Raw genomic sequence first — 12,444 nt, forward strand, 5'->3', positions numbered from 1 at the left:
TTATGTGGCAAGATTCCAGCCTCTGGTTGTCTCGTTCTGCCTTGGGTTCAATCCTTGGCTTTTAAGTAACCCTTCTCAACTCAAGTAAGCCAGTTATAGTGGAAGAGGACGCCTACGACCACCAGCTCCAAAGATTAGACTTACTATTTTTAGGGAACCTGACTCTAGCCAGTAATCTATGCTAGATCAACGCTTCTCAATGGCGAATCCAACGCCATTTTGTCTCTTTGGCTCGCCAACCTCTGACACAGTAAGTTAATGAACCGACTATGCAATCCTTCCAAAACATACAAAGCGGTCGCCTTTCATATGCTGAAAAGCTTACTTCTTAATGGCCATGGATAGAAGAGTCAGCCCGTAATGCGGAGAAATGATGAATTCTTGGCGAGAAGGCTAAGTACAGATTCTAGGCCTCAAGAACCTTTTTTGGGGAATATTGACAACTTTCGGTTAGATGGGTTTTAGTGGCTCATGATAATGGTGGAAAAGAAAATAAATATAAAAATGGAAAATGAAGTTTTATTGAAAAAAAATATGAAGAAACAAAAGCCTAGACTTTCAGGGGGAGAGTGTTTACAGAAAAAGATGAACCCCAAATAAAGTCACTTTACCCCCTATTTATAGTGCTAGGGAGATAGTCTAATTTAACTTAAATACAAAAAGATAGTCTAAAGAGATAAATACAAAAAGATAACTAAAATAAAATCCTAAAATTAAATAATCCTAATGATTATCTTAATATTAATTATCCTAATAAAATGGAGTCTTATAAAATAAAATCTTTTCTTTTTGCGTTTTTAGTCCTTGTGTCTTCTATGCTCGCACTTTTGGCACAATCTTTTTCCTGTGTCGCATATCAGCCCATTGTGTCTCCAAATTCGCACTTTTGTCCCTTAATTTTGCTTTTGCCTCCAAATCAGTCCCTAAAAGATAAAAATAAATAAATAGCTCAAATTAGTAGGATCAAGCGTAGAAAAAACACATGATTAATACATAAAAATATGTTATTCTAGAGCATTATCAAATTCCCCCTACTTAGCCCATGCTTGCCCTCAAGTATGGTTCCTGTCCATTGTGAAAATTAGATCCTGCCATGAAAGAAATACTACTCCACAGTTTTATAAAAATTAGTCAAAATGCATACGAAAAATAAAGAGAACCCTTAGCTTGATTTAAGTAAAATTTGAAAAAGTGTTCTAATTTTCACACAAAAATTAAAATCGATTTTGGATTATTTCATGAAAAATTAGGTAAATTACCAAACCTATCGAGACACCCTTTTTTTTCCTTTTAGTCCCCAAATTTTATTAATGCATCTTCTTTTTTTTAAATATAATGTAATTTCAATTTTTATTTATTTACTTTCACTTAGGAATATACTGTACCTTTTGACGCGAAGAGAGATGATAACCCAAGCACCCCACCCCGGTTACTCAGCCCAGCACATTCCTAATTTTTACTATTCCTAGGAACATATCGTCTTATTAACTGATCTGAACGGTGTTTCCACAAGTATGGGTCGTCCCAAATGTAATATCAAGCTTCTCGTCTAAGTTTGTCCTTCACAGAACGTGCTAACTCAGTGGGTAACGAATTTGTGGTTAAAAGGTTAACTATATCTGCATACCATGGATAGTGAGCCTCGGTCAAAAGTAAGCTTTCATCAGGGAACTCATCCTTGATAGGAACATCATCAAATGGAGTTTTTATTCTACCCAAGTGGTCAGCCACCAGGTTTTCACACCCCTTCTTGTCACAAATCTCGATGTCAAATTCTTGGAGCAGTAGAATCCATCTAATGAGCCTTGGTTTCGCATCCTTCTTTGCGATCAAGTACCTAAAAGCTGCATGGTCAGAAAAAATAATTACCGTAGATCCCAGTAAATATGATTGAAATTTATCTAAAGCAAATACAATAGCTAAAAGTTCTTTTTCTGTGGTGGTATAATTGCTTTGTGCAGCGTCTAAGGTTTTGGAGGCATAGTAGATGACATGAGGCTCTTTGGATATCTTTTGTCCTAGTACGGCTTCCACGCTCTGTTCGCTTGCATCGCACATAATTTCAAAGGGGTAGTTCCAATCTGGTGCTTGTACTACAGGAGCGGTTACCAACTTTTGCTTGAGTGTATAAAAACCCTCCTTGCATTGTGGGCTGAACTCAAATTTCTTATCTTTCTGCACCAATTCGCACAATGGTTCAGCTATTTTTGAGAAATTCTTTATAAAACACCTGTAAAATCTTACATGACCAAGAAAAGAACAAATTTTCCTTACAGTGGAGGGATATGGAAAAGAATTAATAATGTCAATTTTGGCCTTATCGACCTCAATTCCCTTGGCAGAAACTATATGACCTAGAATCAAACCTTTGTTTACCATAAAATGACATTTTTCATAGTTCAAGATAAGATTAAATTCTATGCACCTGTTCAAAATTATCGTGAGATTTTCAAGGCATTCAGTAAAATAGTTCCCATACATGGTAAAATCATCCATAAAACCTTCAATAATTTTTTCCACATATTCAAAAAATATACTCATCATGCATCTCTGGAAGGTAGCTGGTGCGTTGCAAAGTCCAAATGGCATCCTCCTGTACAAAAATGTGCCGAAAGGGCATGTAAAAATGGTATTTTCCTAGTCGTCTGGCGCAACAGGGATTTTGAAGAATCCTGAATATCCATCAAGACAACAAAAATGAGTTTTACCAGCTAAACATTCAAGCATTTGATTTATAAAAGAAAGAGGGAAATGATCTTTTCTAGTATAAGTGTTCAACTTCATGTAATCGATGCAGACACGCCACCTGTTTTGCACTCGGACCGGTACTGAGTCCCTCTCATCATTTTTCTTCACTGTCATGCCCATTTTCTTGGGCGCGACTTGTATCGGAATTACCCATCTTGTAATATTCTGATTTTCGGCCTAGTCGGAATAGTGGTTTCGTGACCACAAAATCCGAGATAGAAATAATTATTTTATGATTATTTTAAGGTCTATGATATGATTGCATGATTGTGTGAAAATTTAGTGAAGAAATTTTATGCATAAAGTGCTTAAATTAAAATTAGGGACTAAATCGAATAATTTGCAAAACTTGGATTCTAGAAGTTTCTAGTATGAAATTGTTTTGAAATATTAATTAGGAGGTCTTAAATAGAAATTTTACCAATTTCTAAGTCTATGGACAAAAATTGGACATGGATGGAATTTTTGGAAAGTTTAGTAGTAAGGGCATTTTGGTCATTTAGGGGTAAAATGAATTAAAATACAAAATTAAAAGCCAATTTTGCTCATCTTCAACCCCATGGCCGAATGTAGCAAGGAGAAACCATGGCTAGGGTTTTTCAAGCTTCCAAGCTCGATTGTAAGTCCGTTCTAGCCTCGTTTTTAATGATTTTTACGTTTTTGGAGTCCCGGTAGCTCGATTTAGCTTATGCTAGCAATAATTCAACCTAGGGTTCATATTTGGAAAAATACCCATAGGTGAAATTTGTGTATTTTGGTGTTTTATGATATAGTATGAGGTTTTAAATTATGTTAGACAACTTGTACTACTCGGTTTTAAGCGAAAACGAGCAAAAGGGCTTAATCGGTAAAAATACCTAATAGTCATAAGTACATGTTAGAGTGAGAATTTGATGTTGACATAGAAGGGAAAAATGATCAGCATGTCATAAAACATAAGAAAATAGGCTGAAGTTTAATTTACGAGCTTTGGGGCAAAAGTGTAAATATGCAAAAGTTTAGGGGCAAAATTGTAATTTTTCCAAAATATGATTTTGGGTCAATTTGAATAATGTGAGTCCTAATTAGACTATATTTTAAATGATAGAGCAAGGAAAACTGAAATTCGAGCTAAAATGGGGAAAATACCAAGTTGTGGACGAAATGGTAAAAGTAGCCATTTTCGCATACAAGGTAAGTTCATATGTAAATGTTGGTGACATAGTTATTATTTTAAATGTTTTAATGTTATTTAAATGATATGATAGTTATTATGAAATATTATACTGTGATAATTGTTTGTTAATATGTCAAATTATGTGATATACTTGGAAAATGTGAAATACTACCGAGTATCGGTAACGGCATTCCGTAGAAGATGGTTGAGACAAATGATTGGGAAAAAGGTCTCGTTGAATCTTAGGAATGGATTAGGATACAAGTGACATATCACTGGGATATTTGGGCATCCGAACTCGTTGAGTTGAGTCCGAGTTCACTTATGGATGCGAATGTCCGAACTCGTTGAGTTGAGTCCGAGTTCGAGAGATGTAACTAGGCATCCGAGCTCATTGAGTTGAGTCCGTGTTCGGTTATGGGCGGGTTACATGGTAGCTTGGCTACAAATGTGGCACTTATGTGCAAACTTTCCATGTATCCGAATTATATTTCGATGTGTTCAACGGGTAAAGTTCTACTGAAATGGAGGAATACTCAAGATGAAAGGGACGTATTGGTAAGTGTTGTGAAATGGGTACTTTGAACAGGTATGTACTTAACCCTCGGGTTGAAAAATCGATATAACAACAATATGGTAAGATGATAAATGAAAATGTGATATGAATGTCTTAGTGATGATTATGCAAATGATGTTTTATTTTTGCTTATATGGTTATGTTACTTGCTATTTGCATGTGAACTTATTAAGCATTTATGCTTACTCCCTCCTTTTCATTCCTTGTAGTTTTGACAAGCCAGCTCGGAAATCGGGAACGGTCGGAGGCTCGCTCACACTATCCGTATACCATCTTGGCATAATGGCTTGTATATTTTGAGTATGGCATGTATAGCATTATAATCATTTTGTATATATAGTCTTATGATATGGTTATTGAGTGGTATGGAAATGCTTGGTAATGATTAGCCATTGGAATGGCTAATCATGATCATATTTGGTGTTATGTATGTCAAATTACTAGCTAATCCATGGAAAATCATGAAATAGGTAAAATTTATCATAAAATAGATTCAGACAGCAGTAGTGACGTGAATTTGAAAAATCACTAAAAATAGTATAAATGGAATAAATAATGAATAAGTTATGGAATCAAAGCTTGATGAGTCTATTTTCATATGGAAGAAGGGAAACAGGTATATGAGCTATATTTTATGAGATGTTTAAATTTTTGTGAAACAGGGCCAAAGCGATTTCTGGATCCCCTATTCTAACTTTGGAAATTCACCATAAATTTTACAAAGATAATTAGAAGTCATTCTTTATATGTACAGATTTCTTATTGAGTCTAGTTTTATTAGAGACAAACGGCATAGTCATTGAAGCTCTGTACAAGGAGATATCTGATTCGTAATACACAGAGGTCAGAGTAGTCGACCCCTAAAATAGGGGAGAATTTAACTAATAAACTGTACTAATTGGCCAGACCAAAAATTCTAGAAAACAATTACTAGATAGATATATAAGTCTAGTTTCAGGAAAAATTTACAGAATTGGATTTTGAGTTTTGGAACTCGAGATATGATTTTTACAGCGACTGTGATGCAGTTAGTCAGCTTGTCTGGAAATTTTAAAATGAATTGTATGAGCTGTTTAAGTAATGAATTAAGTCCGTTAACACCTCGTGTTCGACTCCGGCAACGGTCTCGGGTACGGGGCGTTACATTTAGTGGTATCAGAGCAGGTTTAGTCGGTTCTCGGACGAACCTAGCATGTGTAAAAGTTTAGCTATACATGCCACTGATCTGTGATAGTGTGATGTCTTTTGACGCGTATGAGTACCGTCTTATTTAGACAGGGTACTCTCCAACCGAGCTGCGCCTACCATGTTCAATGTTATATGAAGGTATTTGAGTAAAATTATGATTATGATAAGTCTCGTTTCAGAAAAGTATGAATAAAAGTTTTTGATACATATGTGATAAATATTCATATTTGCTTAATGCTCATATGATGTAGTGTATGTGGCTTACTTGATAAGATGAACGGAATAAATAGAAAGTAGTAGAGGTATGAATAAAGGTCATAATATTATAATACGAGTGAAAATGTCCTTGTCTTGATTTGGACGTCGAATGTTGATAAATGTTAATGATATATAATTTTTATGAGATAAAGGATTATAATGAAATGAACTTATCTATGTTAATTAAATTGTTGGATTGAATTATATGATTGTAATTGTGACACCCCTAATTTGACCCTAGTCGAAAAGTGGTTTCGGGACCACGAAACCGAGTCATAAAAATAATTAACAGTCATATTCGATACTTATTATATGTGAATATGAATGTGTGGAAGTTTCATACTTTAATTTTATCATTTGTATGCAAAATTATTAAATAGGACTTGTATGAGAAAATTTAGAAATGTGCTAGGCAAATGCTAAAGTGGCCTATTAATATATGTTGGAAAGTGCTTGTACTTGCATGTCAAATTAGCCAAACTATAGGTAGTGGCCGGCCATGCTACAAATTATATAATCAAATATGAATTTTCTATTAACTTTAATTAGCTAGATGCCATATTATCATGGGTGAATGTAATAAAATAAAGAAAGAATAATTAAAGGAAGGAAATGGGTGAAAGAAACAAAGTCTTCATCCATGTTTCTTCCTAGCCGATTCTAAAGGAAGCAAAGAACAACCATTCGGTGATCTTGAACTCAAAAATAAGGTGAGTAGTTCATGCTAATTCTTGAAATTTTAGTATATTTTGACTTAGTTCTTAAGTTCCTTGCTTAACCCATGACAAAATTTTGAGTTGGGTAATGTCTTAAGCTTTCGGCCATAGTAGAAATTAAGGGGTTAGATTGTTGTTTTTTTTTTTGTGTGGTTATTTGAAGTTTAACTAGTTAATACTTAAGTGTTAGTATTTGTACTGAAATAGATGAATGTGAAATTGTTGAGTTACTTGAACAATTCGGCTTTGTAATTTATTTTTTTAGTATAGACCTTGAGTAATGCTAGACATAGATTTTGGTTTTCATAGTGCTTATATGAGTTTAATTAATTCAATTTTGATAATATAATGATAGCTTAAGATAAACAACATTCGGTTATGAATTTTTGTGTTAAATCGAAAATGGATGCTAGTTGAGCTATGAACAATTACTTAATAACGAAGAGAATATAAGCTCAATGCTAAAGTAGCATTCAACCTCGGAGTAAGTTAAATTAGTAGGAAAATAAATTTTGAGATGGAAAATTATGTGTTTGACTAAAGAAAAGAAATCGTTGAAGAGTGTTTGTGAACATGGTAAGTGAATTCGGTTAGTGAGCAAATGAAATAAAAAAATCTGGAATTTGATTTTTGTTTTGGGTATGTATGACCAAATATATTCAGCCACATAAATAATATAATTACATGATGTTATATTATGATTATTGAGCTTATGTATGTGGGTGCATGTATATCCAGTAATATAATGACATTTGGCTTTGATAGTCGATTGATAAGTTATTACTTTAATTACAAGAGCATTTGGTGAAAGTAACATTTGTGTATGAACATATATTAGTTATGAAATCGGTAGGTTTAAGACTAATTGTGGTAATGATAATATATTAAAATGAGATGGATATTTGATTACCGAATGTGAATAATAAGTAAACACTATTGATCAAAATATTAAACATCTCTATCTATATTTATTTAGCTCAGGAGCAAGTGGGGTCAAAGTTGGATAAGGGAAAGGAAAAAGTGATCGAATAGCTGTTGAAGTCATTCGACAACGTCCGAGGTAAGTTCTTAAGTAATTGAGTTTGATTCCTTTGTAAGTTTAAGTTTAAAATGGGATGAATATGAATTATGTATATACGTTAAGGTCAATGACTTTTCTAAATGATGGCATATATGATATTATGTTTTAAATATGTGAATGAGAACTTTACAGAGTAAATTGTATAAATCTGCTAGGGACAGTAGCAGTAGCGTGTTTTGGAAAAATTACCATAAATTGTGGGAGTTGAGTTAAAGGCTGAATAAATTATGTAATTAAAGCTTGATGCGTCTAGTTTCGTATAAAAGAAATCGTGTAAGTAAAGGGGTTGCCGATAATGAGATTTTCAAAGTTGTGTGAGACAGAGTTAGAATGGCTCCGAAATCCCCTGTTCAGTATTTGGAAAATCATTATAAATCTTAAAAAATTGATTATAAGATAAAATTATATGCTTAGACTCCTTAATGAGTCTAGTTTCAAACAAAATAAACAAAAACATATTTTGAATTCTGTACAATGAGAAATTAAATTCTTAGTGAAGAGTAGTCAGAGTAGTCAAGCAGTAAAATAGGGGAAACTTTAAGAAAAATATGGTATTGATTGGCCATACCAAAAATTCTAAAACTTTTGTGAATAGAGGATATACGAGTCTATTTTCACGGAAAATTAACGGCACATAATTTGGAATTTCGTAGCCCTAGTTACAAATAATTTAACGACTGTTGCTCAGGAAAAACAGCTCGTAGAGAATTTGTGGTTATGTTGTAAACATGGATAAAACTTGTTTTAGTTACTCATAAGCTATTGATTAAACCCATACGTGAATTCTAAATTGTGATGTTATAAAATGATATAGGAGTGTTAGATGGATCTTTGATATTAAAATTTGTGAAATTGTAAGTTTATAAGTGTTCGAATATGAAATGATAGTATGGCTTGAAATTGAATTATTCATTGGAAAATGATAGATGTAGATTCAGCCAAGACAAAGTGAAAGTATATGTGGTATGTGAAGTATATTTGGATAATTGTTATGTGAATACAAGAAAATTTATAATTTGATTTAGGATTTAATGTGATGAATGTGAACATGCACATATGTGATAAGGCCGAATGGCCAATGTGATGAATGTGAACATGCACATATGTGATAAGGCCGAATGGCCAATGTGACGAATGTGAACATGCACATATGTGATAAGGCCGAATGGCCAATGTGATAAATGTGAACATGCACATATGTGATAAGGCCGAATGGCCAATGTGACGAATGTGAACATGCATATGTGTGATAAGGCCGAATGGCCAATGTGATGAATGTGAACATGCACATATGTGATAAGGTCGAATGGCCAATGTGATGAATGTGAACATGCACATATGTGATAAGGCCGAATGGCCAATGTGATAAATGTGAACATGCATATGTGTGATAAGGCCGAATGGCCAATGTGATGAATGTGAACATGCACATATGTGATAAGGCCGAATGGCCAATGTGATGAACATGGAAGTGTATATATGTGGTAAAGCCGAATGGCTAATGCGAACTGCGTATGAGATGGATATGTGGTAAAGCCAAATGGCTAATGTGAGATATGTATGAGATGTGTATATATATATTGTGGCCAAATGACAAACGGCGGAAGGTGTGTTTTATTAGATATTTGATGAGGTAAATGAATTACAAATATGATAGTCGATGTGAATGTTGTAACATGTGAATAAATATGTATGAAACTCTATGATGTAAACCCGAGATTAAAGACCAGATGACCATATGTGGTGACTATGTCTGGGTTAAGACCCGCTGACTTCATGTGGAGATTTCATCTGAGCTAAAGGTCTCGCCGATAATCCGAGTAGAGTTTAAATCTATAAGACTTCGCAATAAGAATTGTTTATAAATATATTCAATGCGAAAGGTTAAACAGGTATGTACTCCAAGTTTATATATGAGCTTGATTTGAACTAAATCATAAGGCAGTTATGTGATGCATACGTGAGCAATCTATGAGACTATTCTTATGATTATGTGACATTGGATCAGTGTGAGAGGTTATGTGAAGTTACACAATATATCTATGTCACATGAGCCCACTTTTATGTGAAGGTTTATTTGCCTATTGTATATGATGAGATGTGCATATTCGGTAAGGGGATAGTATGCCCGAAGGAAGAGTGAAATAAAAATACGAACAACTATGTTATAATTTGATTATTATCTGTTGACACTGCTTAAAACTTACTAAGCATTGTAATGCTTACTCCGTTTACTTTGTTTTCTCTGTTTTATAGATCTCATTTGGAAGCTACAGGCTCGGGGATCGTCAGCAACTAGTCACACTATCACTATCCACTGCTTGTTACTGTTATGTTTTGAATTATTTATGGCATGTATAGAATAGACTAGTGGTGGAAGAATATTTTGGTTAATGTATATAAGCCATGCGAAAATGGCATCTTTTGAATGTTTACTTAGAGAACCTTAAATTTTATCCCTGGTTGTGCTTAGTACTTATTTAAATGAATGGTCTTTATTTCAAGAAAAAGTTCAAAATTTTACGGTTCTGACATGAGTTACAAGTCCGGTAATGCCCCTTACCTATTCCGGAGACAGTCACGGGATAGGGGTGTTACATTTTATTGGTATCAGAGCTATGGTTTAGTCGATTCTAGGACTAACATAGCACGCGTGAGTCTATTTATACATGCCATAAAGTGATAAAATGATAGTGTGATGATTTTTGACTATTAAAATGTGTTTGTTGTATTGTAATGAATTTTGATCCCGATCGAGCTGTAGCAAGCTTCTGACTATGAGAATTTGTGATATAACTTCACTTGGATATGCTTAAATTATTAAGTTGATCAGGTACGTATCATGTACTCGTATTTGAATTTTGCTTTGGATTGAATTATAAGGGTATAAGTGATGCAATTTTGAAAGAGTGTTACGACTATAAATGTGATCTTTGTATGTGGCTATGGAACTGAAAGTTGAATGGTCGATAAGCGTGTTGTGTTTGTATTCAAGTAATGTAAATGATATACTAATGTGTATTGATATATATGTATATGTACATGAGGATTGAGAATTATATATCCGGGCTAAGTCCCGAAGAGCATTCGTGCTGGTGTTATATCCGGGCTAAGTCTCGAAGAGCATTCGTGCTGGTGTTATATCCGGGCTAAGTCTCGAAGAGCATTCGTGCTAGTGATATATCCGGGCTAAGTCCCGAAGAGCATTCGTGCTAGTGAAATATCCGGGTTAAGTCCCGAAGAGCATACGTGCTGGTGTTATATCCAGGCTAAGTCTCAAGGAGCATTCGTGCTAGAGTTATATCCGGGCTAAGTCCCGAAGAGCATACGTGCTGGTGTTATATCCGGGCTAAGTCTCGAAGAGCATTCGTGCTGGAGTTATTTCAGGGTTAAGTCCCGAACAGCATTCGTACTAGTTTTATATCCGGGCTAAGTCCCGAAGAGCATTCATACTGGTGATGTGTATTCGGGCCTTTGTGCCTAGTAGGCTTCGTGCTGGTAATTTGAACAAAGTTTAAGTGTTCATTACTATACGAATTCAAAGTTAAATGAAAGGATATGTTTAAAAGTGTACATACATGATGTTTATAAACTTGGTTAAGTCATTTCAATGTGTAACAACAAATGAATAGGGGCACTATGTGTGCAAATGATTAGAGGCACTGAGAGTGCAAGTTCTTCAACCGAGCACTATGCGTGCGAGATCGGTCAGTAGACATTAAGCGAGTAAAACAAGATTCATGTAAGACCTCATATGGAACGAAGGCATTGATTTAAGATGGTGGATATGTTGTTAAGAAATAAATTCATGTTATAAATGTGTTATGGATTTAGTTTAGGGGATGCTTGGTATATGAAGTCATATGTGCTATTGCTAAATGACCCTTATTTTTGTTAATCATGTTCAAGAAATTATTTCGATTAAGTTCGACATTTGAAAATCTGTAAGAATTTTTGATGAATGCTGATTATTTTGGATATATGGGTTATGTGCTAAAATAAATCCCATGCCGGTATACTATATGAGGCTTTATGCCAAATCGATTGTATACGGGTATCGTTAACGGTGATTGAATGTGCTAAATGAATTCAATGTTCAGGTATGTGGAAGTTGATTTTCTGTTGGAAATAGGTTAAGTTGAATAGTGAGATATGATGGAGCTATAAAGGATATTTATTGGGATGTTCGAGTATATGTGTACTTTCGGTCAGGTTACAGCTTATACATGAATGAAAATGTGGGTTGCAAATATGTGGGTTGATGATGTGAATTATACATGTTAATATGTGCTTAATATGTCTTTGAAATGCATTTCTGAATTAAATTAAGTGATTATTGCTTATGAAATCAAGAAAATGAGATATATGTGCATACTTGTAGAAATGTTTATGTAATTGTTTTAAGATAAGAAAATGATTTTATAGATCGATGCGAAATCAGTAATGAATTACAATTGCTATCGATGAGCTAATGTTTATATGGATATAATTCAATAAGAGGACGTTATCCTAAACTGTGCATCAGTAGAAATTTTCGGGGACGAAAATCCCTAAAAGGGGGGGAGAGTTGTGACACCCCTAATTTGACCCTAGTCGGAAAGTGGTTTCGGGACCACGAAACTGAGTCATAAAAATAATTAACAGTCATATTCGATACTTATTATATGTGAATATGAATGTGTGGAAGTTTCATACTTTAATTTTATCATTTGTATGCGAA

General features: G+C 34.2%; 1 protein-coding gene across 1 annotated transcript in view; it reads right to left on the reverse strand.

The window, feature by feature from the left end:
* Positions 1-1,536: 1,536 nt before the first annotated feature.
* The window catches only part of LOC121211199 (uncharacterized), a 32,563-nt gene continuing 21,655 nt past the window's right edge, over positions 1,537-12,444 (reverse strand). The window contains exons 5-6 of the mRNA XM_041083709.1: positions 1,953-2,175; positions 1,537-1,844 (exon numbers count right to left, since the gene is read on the reverse strand). Coding sequence (XP_040939643.1) covers positions 1,537-1,844; positions 1,953-2,175 — 531 coding nt within the window. The remainder of the gene's footprint in view (positions 1,845-1,952; positions 2,176-12,444) is intronic.

Source organism: Gossypium hirsutum, chromosome A02, assembly GCF_007990345.1.
Source record: "Gossypium hirsutum isolate 1008001.06 chromosome A02, Gossypium_hirsutum_v2.1, whole genome shotgun sequence".
Lineage (NCBI taxonomy): Eukaryota > Viridiplantae > Streptophyta > Magnoliopsida > Malvales > Malvaceae > Gossypium > Gossypium hirsutum.